Here is a 20,798-nt window from a genome sequence, read left to right on the forward strand (position 1 = left end):
GGAGGAAAAGATGCTCCCCGCTCACCCGGAGCCCTTCCGCCGCGTGCGCTGTGTTCTGAGGGGCGGGCTGCTGGTGTTCTGAGCACAGCCGGCTGCTGGTCTGGGGTTCTGGCTGCTGGACCCTTGCCAGCCGGGGTCTCGGCCGCAGGCCCCGCTCAGTCCACTGCCAGCCTAGGTGAACAGAACCCTGGACCAGCAGTGGGCTGAGCGGGCCGGCGGTATAAGATCAACATTTTAATTTAATTTTAAATGAAGCTTCTTAAACATTTTGAAAACCTTGTTTATTTTACAATACAACACTAGTTTAGTTATATAATATATAGACTTATAGAGAGAGACCTTCTAAAAAATATTAAAATGTATTACTAGCACGCGAAACCTTAAATTAGAGTGAATAAATGAAGACTCGGCACACCACTTGTGAAAGGTTGCCGACCCCTGCAGTAGATTATAAGCTTTGTAATGATACCTTACAAGAGACCTTTTGCATGAAGCATATTCCAATTATATTATATTCACACTCATCAGCATATTTCCATAAAACATATGGAGAGCAACATCACAGCAACATCTTGCAAACCATTCCCATATCCAGAAATACTGGCGATGTCATAAAAAGTTATGGAGCTTTACCAATTGTTTGTATATTTTCATCAACCAAGGAAACCTACAATATCAGTTATGTTTGACTGGGCTTAGTGCAAACTGAGATTACCTTCATTTATTTCTGATTGCAGCATGATTCTTTCGTACAGCAAGAAACCTTCTTTTCTTAAGGATCTCTGGCCTACCTAGATTGTCGTCCCACATGTATTCTGGAGAAAGTATTTTGGTTGGTTTGTGGTAAAGAAAATACTTGTTTAAGTGACTCTCTTCTTGCCAGATTGCCTCAATTCCATTGGCTTTGTCCACCATGATGGCTTCATGGCATTGCTTGGTCAGCTTATAAACCTCCATTACTGTTCCTCCAAAAATGGATGCCATATAGTAGAAGTCACCCTCATCGCTGGGCACATAAGCTTGAGAAGCAGGTCGTCGTTCATAGGTGAAAGACCGACGCTCTGCGGCGTAGAAAACTGGGTGTAGTGTGCCAAACAAGTCGCTCAGGATCTCCACTCCAACTTGGTCATTAAACTTCATGTCTACATCAACACACACAAGGTAGCTGACCTCATTAATGAACCGCTGCTGAGAGAAGTAGCTGAGCATTTCCATTCGTCGCATAGAGATTTCTTGCCACCTAGGGTAGTTTTGGACTTGCAGAACCACTACGTTCCTTCCTTCTTTGAGCGCAACTTTAGGAACTTCTTCTGGTCTGTCTGTGAAAATGTAATAGTTCACCCTATGTCCAACCATAAAGTACGTCTCTGCAGTTTCTAAAAACGTCTTGAGGAAGACTACATACCTAGAAAAAAAAAGAAAAGAGAAAATTCTCGATTAGAAATAAAAGGCACTGTGGTAGAAGACTGGAAGAAGGGGACACAGAGAGCAACAAAGTGACGGGATCAGGGAGACCCATTGGGTGCACAGAAGAGGGAGTAGGTGGGGGAAATGGTGGAGTGTAAGAAGGGGCAGACTTGTAAAGCATCTTGAAGGTGATGTGATACACCATGGCCAGAGGGCAGCAGGAGAGGGTTAGCAGGGAGCCTTATTCCCTGCAAGGGGAGGAAGGTTTGCTATAGATTAACTAGAGCACCTGAAGCCAATTAGAGCACCAGCAGTCAGTCACATGATATAAACCCCCTGCTTCAGTCAGACAGTGTGGGGGTTGGAGCAGAGAGCGGTTTGAAAGAGTTGAAGCAGAGAACAGTTTTGAAGAGAGACAAAAGGAAAGTTTGGAAGAGTGCTGCGGTGGGCTGAGAAGTCCAAAAAACCCTAGGTAAGGGGCACCTGGCTTGTGTAGAAGGAAGGCAAGAAGCCCCTCCACAAGCTGAAGGGCAGGAGAGGGAAGTAGCCCAGGGAAGGAACCACCAGTTCAAGTGGTTCACCACTAACCTCAGGGCCCCTGGGTTGGGACCTGGAGAAGAGGGCGGGCCCAGGTCCCTCCCTCTCCACTCCACTCCTCAAGGACACTAGTGGGGTAATTAAAAATACTGGTTCAGAGGCAAGCAATGGCGCCCTGAACCTTCCCCAAAGAAGAGAAAGCGCCAGACCCAGCATAACAGTACCGGCAATTTGCCACACGTGGTGTCAGGGGTGGGATCTGCACGCTGGGGACATAGACCAGAGTTAGGCAAAACTCTCCCATCCTTAAGATGGACGACGTGGTCAAGGCCCTTATAGAAGCCACCGCGGCCCAGCAGGAGGCTACCCGGATCGAAGCAACCGCCCAACAGGAGGCGACTAGAATGCAGCAGGAGACCAATCATTTGTTGATGAGTCAGGCTGCTCAGGACCGAGCCCTGCTGAAAGACCTGGTGAACCAGATGAAGGCCCTTATGGAGCAGAATCGCAACTGTGAAGGGACCTGGACCATATGGGCTAGCCATTGCCTACAGAAAATGACACGGGAGGATGATGTGGAGGCATACCTCCTGGCTTTTGAAAGAGCAGCCCTGCGGGAGGCCTGGCCCCGAGATCAATGGTCTGGTATCCTTGCCCCATTCCTGTGTGGGGAAGCCCAGAAGGTCTACTACGATATGGCTGCAGAGGCTGCAGCAGATTATTCCCAGCTGAAGGCAGAGATCCTGGCCAGGTTCGGAGTAACGACGGCATTGCGAGCGCAGAGGTTCTATGAGCGGCGGTTTACGGAGGACAAGACACCCCGATCACAATTGTTTGACCTGATACACCTGACCCGGAAATGGCTGCGCCCTTAGCTCTGAGAAGATGATGGAGGTACTGGTATTGGACCGATATACGAGGGGGCTACCACCAGGTCTCAGGTCTTGGGTTGGCCAGAATGATCCCTCTACCTATGATGAGTTGGTCTCCCTCGTGGAAAGACAGCTGGCAGCCCGTGAACTGTTCCAGACCCCAGGTGGGGAGACACGGCAATCCAGGAAACCAACCCCAAACCCAAGGCCCCGGACTGTCGAGAACTATAGGAGAACTGTAACAGGGAGGAAAGACACCGAGGAATGGCCCGAGGCCAAGAAGGGACCTGGGGGTTTGGGAAGAGAGGTGGGAGGCCGGCCAAATAGCCCCAGGCAGAGGGTGACAACCGGAATAAGGGGGCGGTGTTATGAGTGTGGGGAATTGGGGCATATAGCAGCCCAATGCCCCAACAGGGAAGAACCTATGCAGTGTAATCTGGGGGATTATGGGGAGCAATGTGGCCTAATCAGCCTGGTAGGGGTCACAATGACCTCACATGGGTATACAAGATCAGTAAAAATGAATGGTATTAAGACCATAGCATTAATAGATTCTGGGAGTGCTGTCACGCTGGTCTCGGGGAAGTTGGTGGTGCGAGACCAACTAACCCGGGCCAAAAACACAGGGGTAACGTGCGTTCATGGCACCGTGAATTTTTACCCCACAATCCCGGTGCGGATTGAGATCCAGGGGAATACTACCAGGGTTTCTGCAGGGGTGGTCCCCAAGCTCCCCTACCCTGTTTTAATTGGTAGAGACTTCCCCAGGTTTGAGAGCTTACTTACCCCAATAGAGCCAGGGGAGGGTAGCAACCCCCAGGCTGAGACGGAGGCAACTATAGATAGCCTCACCCCAATGTTTGCCGAATTTGCTCCAGAGTTATTCTCATCCCCTGGGAAACCCCAAAAGTCTAGGCGAGAACGAAGGGCAGATAAAAGATTAGGGACCCGGATTCTAGCAGAGAATCAAAAAACTTCCCTTGTGGGTAAGCGAACCCGCTCAGGAGACCAGGAGATAATTCAGGCCAAGGAAGACTCGGAGGCGGTTCCTAGCCCAAGTGGGAGCACCCCGGGGGGAAGAGTAGAAATAGGCCCCCTAGAATTAGGTCAGTTCGGTACTGCACGTGAGACTTTTGGGCAGGACCAGGCCGATGATCCGTTATATGCAAACGTGAGGGAGGAGGTAGTGGAAGTAAATGGTGTGCCTGTGGAAGGAAAGATCAAAGGCCCCAAGGCCATATTATGTGCTCAGACACAATCTTTTGTACAGAATAGAGCAAATATGAGGGGAAGAAGTAGAGCAACTCTTAGTCCCACGGAAACACATAAGGGCAGTGCTAGAGTTAGCTCACAGCCATCTATTTGGGGGACATCTAGGGGTAGACAAGACACTGGATAGAATCCTAAGGAGGTTTTATTGGCCAGGGATATGAGCAGAAGTCCAGCGTTATTGTGCCTCCTGCCCTGAATGCCAGTTGCATAGCCCCCGACCTCACTTGGGGCCCCATTAGTACCTTTGCCTATTATTGACATCCCTTTCGAGAGGATAGCCATGGACATAGTGGGCCCATTAGAAAAATCGGCACGGGGCCACCGAAACGTACTAGTCATCCTTGACTATGCCACGCAGTATCCAGAGGCCATTCCTTTAAGAAACCCCACATCCAAGGCAATAGCAAAGGAACTATTACAGGTATTCACCAGAGTGGGCATCCCTAAGGAGATCCTGACAGACCAAGGAACCCCGTTCATGTCAAAACTAATGAAGGACTTATGTGCCCTGCTCTGCATCCAGGCCATACGGACCTCAGTCTACCATCCACAAACAGATGGATTGGTCGAGTGATTTAATCGTACCCTTAAAAGTATGATCCGGAAGGTGGTAGCACAGGATGGAAAAGACTGGGATACCCTTCTACCATATCTAATGTTCGCTATACGGGAAGTCCCCCAGGCATCCATGGGTTTTTCTCCCTTTGAACTACTATATGGACGCCACCCACGCGGGATATTAGATATCGCCAAGGAAGATTGGGAGGAATAACCCAACCCAGGAAAGAATGTCATTGAGCACGTGACAGATGAGAGAGCGAATAACTCGAGTAACCCCGATAGTACGGGAACATTTAGAAAAAGCACAAGAGTCCCAGCAGACGTATTACAACCATCGGGCAAAAGTATGGAGATTTCAGCCGGGGGAACGGGTGATGGTGTTAGTGCCAACAGCAGAAAGCAAACTTCTACCCAGCTGGAACGGACCATATGAGATAGTGGAAGCCATTGGGGAGGTGAACTATAAGGTTAGACAACCAGACTGCCGAAAGCCAGAGCAAATCTACCACGTCAACTTACTGAAGCCCTGGCATGACCGAGAGATGTGTCTGGTCATTCGAGGAGCTCCATCTCAAAACAGACGACCCACAGGGGCAGGTAAAGATATCTCCTGAATTAACCCCAGAACAACTAACAGAGGTCATTGAAATGATCCACCGGAACAAGGACGTATTCTGTACACAACAGGGCCGAACGACACTAGTCCAACATCATATTGTCACCAGCCCCGGAGTAAGGGTGACGATAAGACCATACTGAATACCAGAAGCTAAAAGGGAAGAAATTAGGATGGAAGTGAAGAAGATGCTGGAACTTGGGGTCATTGAAGAATCCCACAGTCAGTGGTCCACCCCGATCATCCTAGTCCCCAAGCCTGATGGCACCTTGAGGTTTTGTAACGACTTCCGGAAATTGAATGAAGTATCCCACTTCGATGCCTACCCGATACCACGCATTGACGAGCTAGTTGATCAGTTGGGCAAGGCCCGATACCTAACCACTCTGGATCTGACCAAAGGATATTGGCAAATTCCCCTGGCCAAGGAAAAGACTGCCTTCTCTACACCCAATGGCCTTTTTCAATACACTGTCCTCCCTTTCGGACTCCATGGGGCCCCTGCAACATTCCAACGACTTATGGATAAGTTACTACGACCCCATGCCAAGTATGCCGCCGCCTATCTAGATGACAGTCATCCATAGCCCTGACTGGGAAACGCACCTAGGAAAAGTAGAAGCAGTGCTGGACGCCCTGCGAAAGGCCAGTCTCACTGCTAACCCTCTCAAGTGCGTGATAGGACTAGCTGAGGCCAGATGCCTCGGGCATGTAGTAGGGAGAGGTTTGGTAAAACCCCAGTGGAACAAAGTGGAGGCAATACAAGGTTGGCCTCGACCAATCCGCAAAAAAGCAGGTCAGAGTATTTTTAGGGATAGTAGGGTACTACAGGAGATTCATCCCTCATTTCGCCACAAGAGCAGGGCTATTGACGGATCTGATAAAAGCTCAGGGCCCCGAGATAGTTAAGTGGACTGATGCAACAGAAGAAGCATTTGCAGATTTATGGACAGCCCTATGCTGCCATCCAGTACTCATAGCCCCAGACTTCGAGAAGGAATTCATCCTACAAACAGACACCTCAGAGGTGGGGCTTGGTGCCGTCTTTTCCCAGATGATAGGGGAGGAGGAGCACCCCATCTTGTACCTCAGCCGGAAGCTCCTCCCCAGGGAACAAAAGTACGCTGTTGTTGAAAAGGAATGTCTGGCGATAAAATGGGCTATGGAGACTCTCCGCTACTATCTCCTGGGGCGGCGATTTACCCTCGTGACAGACCACGCCCCGCTCCAGTGGATGCACAGGAACAAGGAGAAGAACGCCAGAGTGACGAGGTAGTTCCTCTCTCTGCAGCCCTTCCATTTCCAGGTCCAGCATAGGGCTGGAAGCCAACATGGCAACGCTGATGGCCTATCGCGACGACACTGCCTCTCGTCCCAAGTAGCACAACCCCTTGGTGTTGAGCAGGGGGTGGGAATATGTGATACACCATGGCCAGAGGGCAGCAGGAGAGTGTAAGCAGGGAGCCTTATTCCCTGCAAGGGGAGGAAGGTTTGCTATAGATTAATTAGAGCACCTGAAGCCAATTAGAGTACCTGAAGCCAGTCACATGATATAAACCCCTGCTTCAGTCAGACAGTGTTGGGGGTTGGAGCAGAGAGTGGTTTGAAAGAGTTGAAGCAGAGAACAGTTTTGAAGAGTGCTGCGGTGGGCTGAGAAGTCCAAAATACCCTAGGTAAGGGGCACCTGGCTTGTGTAGAAGGAAGGCAACAAGCCCCTCCCCAAGCTGAGGGGCAGGAGAGGGAAGTAGCCCAGGGAAGGAACCACCAGTTCAAGTGATTCACCACTAACCTCAGGGCCCCTGGGTTGGGACCTGGAGAAGAGGGCGGGCCCAGGTCCCTCCCTCTCCACTCCACTCCTCAAGGACACTAGTGGGGTAATTAAAAATACCGGTTCAGAGGCAAGCAATGGCGCCCTGAACCTTCCCCAAAGAAGAGAAAGCGCGAGACCCAGCATAACAGTACCGGCAATTTGCCACAGTGAGGATGAGGATTCTGAACTTAGTGTGGAAAAAGACAAGAGGCAGTGAAAGGACTGATGACATGGTTGGACTCACAAGAGGGATCTAAGATTTGAGCTTTTGTCGTTATTTACGGAGGGGAAGATGAGGCAATTCCTACACAGTTTGTAAAGCATCTTTGATGATCAAAGCTGTGTAAATGTCTGTTTTTCTCTCCTATGAAAATAACCAATTAATATAAGATTCCTATTCAGAAGTAACAAATAATTGTGACTCCACCTAATGGGTTTTGTTGTAAGCAGGAATTGATAATGCTCATGAACAACAAAAATAATCTGTTTTAGTCAGAAACAATGTTTTTTTAAATATTTATTGCTAGTTTCCTGGTTAGGATTATTTCCTTCCAAATACTGATGATCATCAGCCTTCATCTCTTGAGCCACATTTAACTGTTCAGGGTATTGCATGTGACTCTCATGGAATCCATGCTGCAGGAGCAAGTGAGGTCTTAGGTACTGCGGTGATCACATGAGTGCTCTACCCATGAACACATGTGGAAGTGCTGAGAAATGAACCATAGACACCATGCAACTCTGTCCCTCCCAAACAGCCAGGAAGGGAGTCTACCTGGGAAGGATGAAGAGCTGACCTGTACTCTGCCTGAATTTGAACCTGTGGCTCTAGGGACTTTCAAAGCAAGGTACTGGTCATCTCCTGAGAGATGCTGAATATCTTTAACTCCATTAACTTCAGTGAGAGATAAGGGCAAGCAGCACCTCTCAGGATTGGGCCTATATTGCCACTTAGCCAGCCTTGCAGTGAAAATGAGAGTTCTCTGTCATGTTCACATTCCAGCTCCATGTACCATCCAAGCAAAATGACTTGCCTGCGCAGCCCAGATGCAGCTGCATTTCAAAGGTGTTCTGCCTTGTTACCTGCTATTTCAGCTGACCTGCAAATAACCAGCAGGTATAATGTGTTATAAGAGCTGCCCCCCACATAGCCAGCTATGAGCCAAGATCTCTGGCAGCAGTTTGACATCAATGGTTGGGAAACAGCCAGGGCGCTATGACCAACAGCACTCGGGATCCTCATCCTGCTAAAGTATTGGAGAGGGCCAGCAAAGGAACCTCTAGGAAAAAATCCATCAAACCCCCTCAAGAGTAGAGGGGCCAGTTGAGGCACTACCACCTTACAGAATTCAGCTCAAACCCAACAGGAGTAAGGGGGCATTTACAAGGTTTCATGGCAAATATCCAAGCCCCCTTCATTTCACTATGGGAGGGATCAACAGGAGAGTTGTACACTGTAAGAAATTAACATCAACCTCATTTGTTGTGTATATGCCTAGCCCCTTTAGAACCCAGTACTAGTGAATGAGAAACGTCCTCCTGATCTTTGTCTTTACTGGAGAAAGGGCAGCCAAATAAATAGATATACAGCATAGAGTGAAGATTGTAATTTTTCATTCACAGACTTTTCCAATGCAGGTACTGGCCACATGCAGTTTGATGGGCCAGGAGACCCTTCTGCAACATATTTAGCCTTGCTTGAAGATATTGATTTCTGATTCAAAACTAACCATTTTTAATTAAGCCCATTTCTCAGAACAAGAAAACATGAAGATGCCTCAGGAATCCTTTAGCAACCCCCCTCTCCAAAAGAAGGGTATAAATATGCTCCTTATCCCCAAGATATTATTGGGAAGAGATTCTAATTCATATTGATTCTGGGGCAGTTACAAACCATTGTGCCAATATAATGTTAGAGGGGGTGTTATGTTGCTTGGGGTTTTGTCTTTCAAAGTCCCGGTTCCATGTAATCATTAGCAATCCCATTAAACTTTTCACAAGAGTAGGAGTATCCTACCCAGTATCCTGGACAAGATGAAACTTTCATCACATCTTCCCAAAAGGGCCCTAATTTTCAAAATGGATCTGGTGTTCTTTGCTTCCTCTCCTAAACTGGTGTGTCTCATTGATGTACAACATTGAAAAGTTGCTTCATCTCACTGGTGGCCAAATTAGCCTTGCAAAATTGTTATAAATATTTATCAGCACAGGTACAAAAACCTACTTGTCCATTCTTAACAGGATCATAATTGAAAAACAATCAGGATATTTTATTATACCTTGATCTGATGTCCTTTTGATCTTCAGCAATACATTTGGCAAAAAAATTCTGTTGGCAGGCAATAGCGCTTATAACCACTGGCTGAACCTATGCTCCATGACTAATAAGGACTTTGTTGTATCATGCACAGCCTTTGGAAAACAATAATGTTATTAAATAGTTCCTTAATCTGTGCTTGCATAGCTGGCTACATAACTAACGACACTGAAATGTGTTTTAAGTCAATCAGCAATCTTCCAACAAAACTCCTGCTTGGGAGGGTGAGGTGAATAAGGGATACACCATCACTACACAAAAAATAAGTTTCCCCCATCTCCTCGTTGGTTATACATCACCTTTCGTACCTAACCTATAGTTCTGTAATTAAGCCATACTCACTTTTTGATAGCAAACACTGTCAGTCCAACAGTGACATTCCTTTGTCGGAACTGCTCATTCAGGATCTCGGAGTTATAGGTCCCTTCCCAAACTATTGGAGCAAACCATGGAGTCATCATAAGGACGTCACATCTCCTGTGGAAGAGGAAGTTTTCTTTAGAATCACACTATAGACGTAAGAAATATGGAGGCAGTTGCCTTCCCCAGGGGCGGCTCCAGGCCCCAGCATGCCAAGCGCGTGCTTGGGGCGGCAGGCCGCGAGAGGCGCTCTGCTGGTCGCCGGGAGGGCAGCAGGCGGCTCTGGAGGACCTCCCGCAGATGTGCCTGCGGAGGGTCCGCTGGTCCCGCGGCTCCAGTGGAGCATCCGCAGGCACGCCTGCAGGAGGTCTACCGGAGCCGCGGGTCCAGCGGACCCTCTGCAGGCACATCTGCGGGAGGTCCACCGGAGCCGCGAGACCGGCGAACGGCAGAGCACCCCCCGCGGCGTGCTGCCGTGCTTGGGGCAGCGAAATGGCTAGAGCCGCCCCTGGCCTTCCCTATGTATAGAAAGACATTACCAGAGCCATGTATTAAAGTTCAAAAATAGATAACTAACATCTGTAAAGAAATATTTCAGTCCATGAAGTCACAAGACTTGGTGCAGTAAGGCTATTTAATGCATCAGGTTATTGGGATCTATCAACTAATTAATGTTTGCACTGCACGAACATCTACCCAGCATATCTGAGGTTTGTAACGGAACAAAACATTCAGGCTTGTACTTTGTATAAAGACCCAAGCATTTCTGAGATTTTGTATGCCTAAGTTAACACAGAGCAAGACAAGTTCAAATCCTTAAGCAAGTTTCTTGGTCAGATTTTAGTTTCTTAACTTGAGTTATATTTTGGATGTAACAAACCGCTTATTTTTAGTTTTACTTACGGTGGCTTTAGAATCTGTGGCTTTGTGTAAATCATTCTAAAAGAAAAATAGGAAAACAAAAATGATTTCAAGTTAAGGAAAGATTTCCATAGCTCGTTAAAAAATCCTTGTCGAGTTTGCAGACAAGTAAAAGAGTCCCACCAATCAGCTCCATTGAGAACTCAGTGACCCATACTCAGAACGCCAAAGGAAAGGGTTTTAGCTTTACTGTACCTCTGGTGACTTGAGTTTAAATCCTGGTTCAGGTCACATATGAACCTAAGTTTAGTGGTCTCTCTCTAGTCCCTAATATTGGTTCACACCACAAAACCTCTATGCAGTGTGGCTTGATTGACAATCTATGCTCATGAGAGGCTCAGAGGGAGACATTAAAAAGTCAGGAATGAGCTGCATTAGCAAAGTGGTGTGAGCACGCAGGATAGGAGTAGGGAATGTGGAACATTGACAGAGCAGTGTGTGGGGTCAGAACTTGAATAGTAGAGTTTCCTGGAGGTCAGAATTGAGATGCAGACTGGTGTAACCCAAGCAATGTGAACATCCTTAGAGAGGAGGGGAATCCATGAGATCACTGCTGAGAGCTTTCAAAGACAGGTAACATCTGAGCTTATCTAAATCTCAGTGTCATTATCCTGTATTGATTCATAATACACAAATGCAATGCTAAGACAGAGTACTGGAGTTCCACAAGCATAGATTATCATAGATTGCCTAGGGAGGTTATGGAATCTCCATCTCTGGAGATATTTAAGAGTAGGTTAGATAAATGTCTATCAGGGATGGTCTAGACAGTATTTGGTCCTGCCATGAGGGCAGGGGACTGGACTCGATGACCTCTCGAGGTCCCTTTCAGCCCTAGAATCTATGAATCATCCTTCAGGAACACCAGAGCTCTTCTGAAAGCAGCTGAAACACTTAAAAGAATCTAACAAAGTTCTACCTTGGTAATTCAATTTGTAGTAAATCTTCCAGGGTATGGTTGCTATAGAGAAAGAACAATGGAAGTTTGGCTTACAAAAAGACAGCATTCAATAGAAAGTAACTAGTCCAAGAAATCATTGAATTAATTCATGTTTCCCAGCATCTAAATATTCAAGACAAAGTTCTGTCTTAATATCTTTGCATCTTGAATGTCATTGGGATCATATATCATGTTTGTTTTTTAATAGAAAGAACCCATTGGCAGTTTAGTTTACCAAAAGTACAACATTGATAGAGCACAACTGGTTTTAAAGTAATACAAGTCCAAGGAAGACAGACCTGCAAACCGATACATGAATACTCATTATTCACACAAGCAGTCCCACTGAAGTAAATGGGAATTATCACATGAGTAAAGGGTGCTCAAGTTAGTGTTCATCAAGTTAGTGATCATGAAACAGACAGTAAGTGGAATTAACAAAAGGTCCCACCTTGGTTGCTTTATATTGTGAAAGTCCTGGGTATTACTGCTACAGAAAGAAAACATAGCACATTTAGTGTTTTTTGTTTTTTTTAAACACAGCAGTCTTTTATTATATGATCACATACTATTAGATTTTTTCCACAGGACCCCTGGCTCATTCAATGCATAGGCTATATGGTGCCATACAAATTAGTTTATATAAAGGGTGGGTGCACACCTATTGAATAGCTGCTTCTTAATTGAGCACTAACTCTTTTCATTTCATTGCCTTTTTGAGTGGTAAGAACTGTTTGAAGGCTGAGAGGCATAAGAGATGCTGGGAGACCATGAGGGAGTGTGAGGCTGAGGGGGAGAGAGGGACACACAGACAGGACTGGCAGGCAGGAGGAAATGAGGCTTTTAAAGATGGCCCATAAACAAGCCATCCCTCATTGGAGAAGGAAAGGCAGGCAGTGTTTTCAGAAACAATTAATTACACCTTTGGATGCCAGCCCAAATAGTGGCATAGATCCAATGCAGATGAGAGAGAAAATAGAGGAATAGGTCTGCATGGAACATCCATAACTAAACCCCAAACTGTGCAACTCTCACCCGCTTCTGTATTCCATTGCAAGCTCAGATCAGGTAATCAAGGCTCACTTTGCTTTGCCCAGTTCTTACTAACATGGCAGCCAGTTTGTGATTTTGTGTCAAGATCAGACAACAGGTGAGACTCAGCTCTTTATCTGTGCCTGCTGGTGTCATCAGGAGGTTGGTAGATGACATGAACATATTAAAGGGCCTTTCAGAGCCAGTTTACAGAAATGCATAAAGATGGGGAGAGGGATAGCTCAGTGGTTTGAGCACTGGCCTGCTAAACCCAGGGTTGTGAGTTCAATCCTTGAGGGGGCCACTTAGGGATCTAGGGCAAAAATCAGTACTTGGTCCTGCTAGTAAAGGCAGGGGTCTGGACTCCATGACCTTCCAAGGTCCCTTCCAGCTCTATGAGATAAATATATGGAGATACATCTATTTGTATCCTAAGATAAATGCTCAGCAAGCTCCATTGAAGTCAGAGGAGTACCCTGACCTATACCAGCTGGAGAGCTGGTCCCTTAATGTATCTAATTCAGAAGAAGGTGAGCACTGGAGCAGTGCTCTCCCCCTCCACCTGCCTCTGAGGAGCCACTGCTAGTTTCAACTGAGTTTTCATTTGAAATTTGGTAGCAAACCTCAAGTCAAAACTAAATAGAAGTAGTCAGGAATCTCAGCAACATGGAACTGATTTCCAGAGCTCTAACTGAGAGACCTCAGATGCTCACAAAATCTGGGCAAATCCAACAGGGAATAGTTACCTCGTTGTGTCGGAAACCTTGCTTGAGGTACCACTGGACACATACCTGCAATAAATCTAAATGTCATGTAAAACATCTAAGTAACATAAAAACTTTACACAAAAAATCATCTAGTCCAATGTTTAGGCATCTTTAAAGACACAAACCACACAACAACCAACCAAACCCAGTGGTTTATCCTCACAATAGATCCAAACCAAACCAGCTAAACAAAGGAGAAAATGCAAAGGTTGCTAGAACACTGTGGTAGGTGAAGCAAAGCAGTTTCCTATTATTATCTGTCATGCACTGAGAGTGCACTCAGTGATCTCTCCTGGTCTCTGCATCAAGGAGCTTACAGATTAAATCACCACTGCAATGCCAAACTAAAAGATAATTGAAAAGAGAGTTATATGGTAAAACAGATGTACTGCTTTACTAACCAAGCTTGTGAAGACCTTACACTCAACAGTATTTCTGTCTGTATGAATGTTACATGAGAACACTTCAACTTCTATTTCAAATGCTCCTTTGTTTTTAAATTTAGCTCATTTTTATTTAAAAAAAATGAAAAACACCCCCAAACAACCTGAAACTGAACATAAAAGAAACATTTTGTCTGACCCAAAACTTTTTCTTTTGGCAGTTCAAAACCAACTCTTTCTTTTTTCTGTTCAGCTCCCAATCTGAAAAATCAGTTAGACAAGCTTGGGAACTTACATTCATAACTCTGCTAGATGCTGAAAACCATGGACTCTGGCTTTATGGCTCATTATAACAATTTGTAACACACTGTACTGCCAGCTACCCCTCAATTGCTCACTTCCTTTTAGGTGAAAGCAGCAGAGTCCTGTGGCACCTTATAGACTAAGGCTTTGGCTACACTTGCATTTCAAAGCGCTGCCGCGGCAGCGCTTTGAAGCGCTAACTGTAGTCAAAGCACCAGCGCTGGGAGAAAACTCTCCCAGCGCTGTCCGTACTCCACCTCCCTGTGGGGAATAACGGACAGCGCTGGGAGCCCGGCTCCCAGCGCTGGGGCTTTGACTACACTGGCGCTTTGTAGCGCCGCAATTTGCAGCGCTGCAGAGGGTGTGTTTTCACACCCTGCTGCAGCGCTGCAAATTTGTAAGTGTAGCCAAGCCCTAACAGACGTATTGGAGCATGAGCTTTTGTGAGTGAATACCCACTTCGTTGGATGCAAGGGTATTCACCCACGAAAGCTCATGCTCCAATACGTTTGTTAGTCTATAAAGTGACACAGGACTCTCTGCTGCTTTTACAGATCCAGACTAACACGGCTACCCCTCTGTTCCTTTTAGGTGGTCTCCCACAGCATGTGACACACACATCTCCCTTATGTGTAACAATCTGTCCCAATTTAGCCCAGATACTCTGGTTACTTTCTCCACCTGAAGAAGAGCTCCGGGAAACTCGAAAGCTTGTTTCTTCCACCAATGGAAATTGGTTCAATAAAAGATATTGCCCCATCTACCTTGTCTCTCTCATATCCTGGAACCAACATGGAAAATCACATTGTTGACTTATACTCAATTTGTGATCCACTATAACCTCCAGATGCTTTTCAGCAGTACTACCACCCTAGCCAGTTATTCCCCATTTGTAGTTGGGTATGTGATTTTTCCTTGCTAAGTGTAGTATGTTCCCCGTGTCTTTACTGAATTTCATTTTGTTGATTTCAGACCAGTAACCCCTCCCAGCTTGGTGTCATCCATTAATTTTATAAGTATGCTCTCTACTTCATTATCCAAGTCATTAATAAAAATACTGAATAGTACTGGACCCAGGACAGACTGCTGCAGGATCCCACTAGATATGCCCTCCCAGTTTGACAGAGAACCATTGAGATCTGCTCTTTGAGTACAGTCTGTTAATCAGCTTTGCATCCATTTTATAACAGTTTAATCTAGACCACATTTCCCTACTTTGCTTATGAGAATGTCATGTGGGACTTCGTCAAAAGCATTACTAAAATAAAGAGATATCATTTCTTCAGCTTCACCCCTATCCACAAGGACAGTCACCCTGTCAAAGAATCTACACGTCTTCAACTTACATGTGTTCAGCAGCCAGAGCCTGGCTGGAAAGCTGCTGCTTTCACATCCCAGGTGCAGGAGGATTGCTCTCACTGAGCAGTACCCTTCCCTCTTGGTATCTGTTGCAGTGAAAGTCTGGGGCAGGAGCTCAGTTCTTGGCATGAGACTAACCTAAAGAACGTTCTGGAACAGTGGGAAAGCTACCATCTGAGTCACTGTGTTTTTAAAATAGCAAATGTGCTATGCTGTTATAAGATAAGCACAGGAAGTTATGCAATGGTTTTAAAAATTAATGATTTATACACTTTGAGCTAAACAGTACTTTTAGTCATGCTGTGGCAGCCGCACTGATGTCACTAGGACTGCACAGATGTGACAGAAGAGTCTGTTCCCTCCCTCATTTTTCCCCCCAGCTAGACTAACACAAAGCTGGGGGAATCTGTTGCACCTGTAAGTAGCTGGATTTGCATCACAGATGTGCATTTCTAAAGGTTCATACGTATTTGGGTAAAGTCTTTTGTAACAATAACCACCTTAGGAGTGGAGTGACGGAGACTCTTGCTTCGGAAAACTATCCACTTACCAAATGTAGCCAAAGCTGAAGCACAGCAGCGTGGTGCAACCCAGGACATGAAGATGGCGCTTTGGAAAATAGCCTTTGACCCCTCCTGTTTTCCCTGGAATAAAGAAGATGTGCAAGAGCTTGGTACACGTAGTTCAAAGCAGTATCAATTAACTGCCAATCCAGTTCCTTTTGCCATGCTGTGTGGTAAGGCTAAAAACCTTGGTTCATACATCGCTACTTCCAGACTCCTTCCAGACACCCACTATATAAACCTCACAATAGCCTCATGTAGTGGGTAGGTATTGTAATGGACTGGTTAGTGTGTGTGTTGCCACTGCCTTTAACTGAATGGAATCAGAACTCCTCCAGTTTTCATGGGCGCTATACTGCCACTAGGGAGAATTCTCCTTTGGGTTAAGCAGTAGGATCCTGTTCTTTTGGAGGAGCTGGTGCAGTGAAGTTCTCTGTTCACTGCTGCAGTGAAGTTTCAAGCACTCCTGCTCTGTAGTGTAGTGAAAACTGTGAAGCCCAATGTGGCTGTGAACTTCTGTCCATATCATTATGACTATTTTGCAAATGGAGGAACTGAGGCGCAGAGAGGGGAATTTAAGAGCTGCATACCGGAAGTCATTTGCAGCACATAACAACAGCTTCATTAAACCTACAGACTTATGAACTATACACCAATTTCTACTATGCTCACATGCTACTAGATGGTGACATGTATATATACACTCACTATAGGTCTGATCCTTCACTCATTGACATGAATGGCAAAACTGCCATTGACTTCAGTGGTACAGGATCTACCCCTACACACACAGCAATATATACACATTTCACAAATTGTATTTTATATACAACTCTGGTAATGGAAGATACTTGCCCAAGTTCATGCAGCAAATCTTTGACATAGCTGGGAACAAAACCCAGACTCCCAGTTCAATCATTGCTAGGGTCTTATGAATAAGGCAATACAAAACACACAGGCCACAGACCATTAGAAGTGTGAGAAACTGGTCAGCCAAGTGGCTGATTATTCTGAGTGGTCATGAAAGTGGCTGTTGTGTTGGGCAACTCTAACAAATATAACATAACAAAAATCCAACTAAGCGCATTACATAAAATTGCTTATAAAAATGAACAAATGTTAAAAATAGAGTGAATTCGTCTAGACAAAAAGGATGGTTAAGATCATGACTGGAAGACAAAAGAGAATGGAACTGGAAAACTAATGGACCAAATGATCTGTTGGAAATTAGGCCTAATAGGTGCACAAAATAATGAGGCAATAGGCTGTTCCACCTGCCACACCTTTTGGAGGGGAATTATGGTGCCAGGGTACAGACAAGTGGATTGGTAGGAGCAAGCTTTGCAATCATGACTGCCACCCCTATCTTATTCTGGGATCCACTGGGACACAAGTGGGCCTTCATCATCCTGATACTGAGAAATGTCCTGACCAGATTGAGCCAGAAAGAGGGACCCAGATGACACCCCCCCACTCCTCACACAGGTGGGTTTCCTTGTAAAAAGCGCAGTCTTCATCTTAATAAAAGGTTATAAAATGTTGCAGTGTGGTTGTTGCCACAGGACTAAGCAGGCTGAGGTCTTTGTACTCAAAACTCTGAATCATGTTCAACTCTTTAGGGTTGTACAGTGATAAAAATTAATGTAAGTGGATCACCCAAGACTCTAGGGTAAACATACACCATCACAGCTGATTAGCTTAGCAAACAAACCGTTTTCAAAATTGTTTTTAAATAAAAAATATTTGCAATAAAATCTTTGAACATATTAAGCTTGTTTGTGCTAACGATGGAAAGCAAATTGTTAACGTTCATGTTTTGAAAAAATAAAAGTACTTAATTGTTTTAAGATTTTATTTTAACCTTTTAACAAATATTGTGTTTTGTTTCTTTTTCTTTCTTTGGAGGTTTGTAGTTTTTGCAATTGATAATAACTTTGATGGTTTTATGTAAAGGCATTTTAAAGAAAAAAACAAAAGTAAAAATGAAGTGTTTTAAATAGTTGAACGTTTATCTGCTAAAGCAAACTTTTGCTAAAATGTCATCGTGGCTTATTCCTTGTTAACAGAAAGTCTGCTTGATTCACGGCTGCGACTGTGAATTAAGAGTCAATCCACTTGAAATAAGCGCTGTTGCCGGCACCAAACTTCTTGTTGTAATTTTTGTGATTGTTTTGTTGTAGATGTTAATGTGCCTTGTTGTGTTTTGCATGTGCGACAGCATAGTGCTAGTGTTGTGGGGTCACCTCTCTGTGATAAGCTACAAGGTCACAATGGCCACGTCCTCCCAAAAGCTGGTAGTGAAACAGATTAGGCAAAATCTGTCCCTGGACAAAAATGCCTGTGGACTTCCCCCCCCCCACTTTGGGGTGTTGGTAAATGGTTCATGAATGCAAAAATAGTCGTCTGCCATCCCCTCCCCCCCTTCCTCCAAATCGTGTTGTTGCTTCTTTTTAAAAGACTGCAACATACTTTGGTCAAAATGCCAGAAGGGGTAAATAATTTTCCAAGCAAGTTAGTTTAACCCCTCGTGTACAGAATGTTCATGATTTGTGTAAATGTGCAGTTTTAAGTGTGCAGGTGGCAAAAAGAGGAAAAAGATGGTTCCCCCTTGTCACCCCTCCCCCCGCCCTTTTTTTAAAGCATTCTGGACATACAGCCAAAGGAGTAATAAGAGCTGGCATGTTTCTAAACATTTAGAGAGCAGATTACAGCAGTTCTGTCTGTTTTATTAAGCAATGTCTGATGTGAAGCAGAATTGGTTCATAAAAGAGGGATATTGTAAGAAATGGGGCCTGCTCCACTTGTGAGCTCAGCTGTTGGAAAGTGAGTGAAAATTTATAAAGTGTCACAATCATCAATAGCAATGAATGTGGATAGAAAACTGGGAGTGAGACTGAATTAGTCCAAACCAAAAGGTCCAGTGCCAGCCAAGGGCTGTGTTAAGACCATGGCTGGTAAACAACGAAAAAGGAAACAGGAACTAATGAACCAAACAAAACCCCAATTACAGCTGGAGTGAAAGGAACAAGCTTCGCCATCATGGCTGCCACCCCCACTACTTCCTGGGGGCCCTGGTTCCACCGTGACACTGCTGAGCCTCTATCCTCCTGATTCTGCGAGATGTCCTAACCAGACTGGGCCAGAAAGAGGGAACCATATAACATCCCCCAACTCCACCAGCTTCAGATAAATCCTGACCACCACCTGGAATGAGAGATGTGGGTTCCTGCTGATTGTTACATCTGATAGAAAGCCAGTGCAGTATTTTATATAATATTCTTATTGACAATCTTCGATATTCCCAAAATAGATCAAAAGTAGGGGCCCCATCTAGCACTGACTGAACTTCCATTGTCTTTAGTGGGTCAGGATTGAGTCCTATATTAATATATACATAAATGTGTGCAGGTAAAATACAGAGGAACAAATTCCCTCCCTCAGTACACTGGTGTGACTTGACTGAGGTTAACATGTAGGGCTGCATTCTACTTCCGTCAGTTATTGCTTTGCTGTAAAGGGGAAAAGTTTGGCCTATAAGGAGAAAAAAAAAATAACCCTCGGTCTACAATATATGCATAAACTACATCTCAAAAGAATTTATCCATCCCATTCCTCTGTGGACAAATAAAGAAAGTGGTTGAGAGCAAGGGGAATATGGGGAGAAGAAAGATGGAGGGGGGGAGGGAGGGAAGAGAATATAAAAAAAAAACATGAATGTGTGGCTAAGACTTCCCTCTTCTCCAAACACAGGTGTAAATTTGATTCAGTTTCTTCAAGATAATGGGACAATTATTGTTCTTGTATAAAATCCAGTGAGGTCCTAATTCTGAGTTCAACTCCCCCAGCATAAATCAGATCTACACGAGCAGTGGAATTAATCCAGATTTACTTTGGTGTAACCAAGAGCAGGATATGGACCTAAGTTAATAGCATATAGTTGGTCTCAAGTATTTAATATCCGCTACTTGTAAGCAGGGGCGGCTCTAGAGCCCAGCGGGGCAAGGCCCAGTCATGCCTGCGGGAGGTCCACCGGAGCCCCGGGACGACCGGACCTGCCGCAGGCATGACTGCGGACGGTTCGCTGGTCCCGCGGCTCGGCTGGACCTCCCGCAGGCATGACTGCGGCAGCTCAACCGGAGCCGCCGGACCAGCGAACCGCCCGCAGCTGCGGGAGGTCCAGCTGAGCCGCGCGACCAGCGGACCCTCCGCAGTCATGCCCGCGGGAGGTCCGCTGCTCCCGCGGCTCGGGGGCGCCTCCCGGACATGATTGCTTGGGGCGGCCAAATTTGTAGAGCCGCCCCTGCTTGTAAGTCCCTTCTCCGAATTTAAAACACCCAGTCTGCCTGCAAACCCCACACCTGCTGTATTTTTTTTCAAACTCTAAACAAGATTAGACATGACACAGCTCATAGAACATCTTAAAGGAAAATGAACAGGTACCTTGGTCCTTGTGCATCGCGCACCCGATTGCTCCCCCAGGAATGAGTGTGAGGAAGAAGGAATTGCGGAGATTGGTGGTGACAGCCGTGGGCTGGAGCAGCCGCAAGGAGCTGGGAGCTGCAGGCTCTCTGGAGAGGGCAGCGGTAGCCCAAACCTCTTGCTCGATAGCCCTGTTGATACCGCTGGCTGGCCCGGGAATGAGGTGGGCAGTTTGCGAGCAGGGGCCAGCCTAGGAGAGTCCGCGGGCTCTGGCTCAGGCCAGTCCTGCAATCCTCGCTCTCGGAAACTCGCACCAGGTCCACGCGATCCCACGCGGGAGCTCACTGGCTGGGGACCTG

At 45.8% G+C, this 20,798-nt stretch overlaps 1 protein-coding gene across 10 annotated transcripts; it reads right to left on the reverse strand.

Moving 5' to 3' along the window:
• Positions 1-647: 647 nt before the first annotated feature.
• LOC120386651 (histo-blood group ABO system transferase 2-like) lies at positions 648-20,779 on the reverse strand. 10 transcript variants are annotated; one of them, XM_039506153.1, is made up of 8 exons: positions 20,461-20,779; positions 16,008-16,101; positions 13,392-13,447; positions 12,065-12,103; positions 11,593-11,634; positions 10,656-10,691; positions 9,735-9,869; positions 648-1,405 (listed from the first exon to the last, which is right to left on the reverse strand). In XM_039506153.1, the coding sequence occupies exons 6-8, from the start codon at positions 10,688-10,690 to the stop codon at positions 718-720; spliced, it is 858 nt and encodes a 285-aa protein (XP_039362087.1). In that variant the 5' UTR covers position 10,691; positions 11,593-11,634; positions 12,065-12,103; positions 13,392-13,447; positions 16,008-16,101; positions 20,461-20,779; the 3' UTR covers positions 648-717. The 10 variants fall into 10 exon arrangements, with proteins under 10 accessions (XP_039362087.1, XP_039362078.1, XP_039362077.1 ...); XM_039506144.1 differs by having other exon boundaries at positions 12,065-12,100; positions 13,392-13,436; positions 20,461-20,611; XM_039506143.1 differs by having other exon boundaries at positions 13,392-13,436; positions 20,461-20,611.
• Between the last annotated feature and the right edge of the window lie 19 nt (positions 20,780-20,798).

Source organism: Mauremys reevesii, linkage group 19, assembly GCF_016161935.1.
Source record: "Mauremys reevesii isolate NIE-2019 linkage group 19, ASM1616193v1, whole genome shotgun sequence".
Lineage (NCBI taxonomy): Eukaryota > Metazoa > Chordata > Testudines > Geoemydidae > Mauremys > Mauremys reevesii.

Excerpts from the sequence above, each read along its gene's own strand:
- LOC120386651 (XM_039506143.1), bottom strand. Across the intron at positions 11,635-12,064 it reads CACAATATAAAGCAACCAAG|CAACCATACCCTGGAAGATT; the intron begins GTGGGACCTTTT and ends CTTTCTCTATAG. Across the intron at positions 10,692-11,592 it reads CTACAAATTGAATTACCAAG|AATGATTTACACAAAGCCAC; the intron begins GTAGAACTTTGT and ends TTTTTCTTTTAG.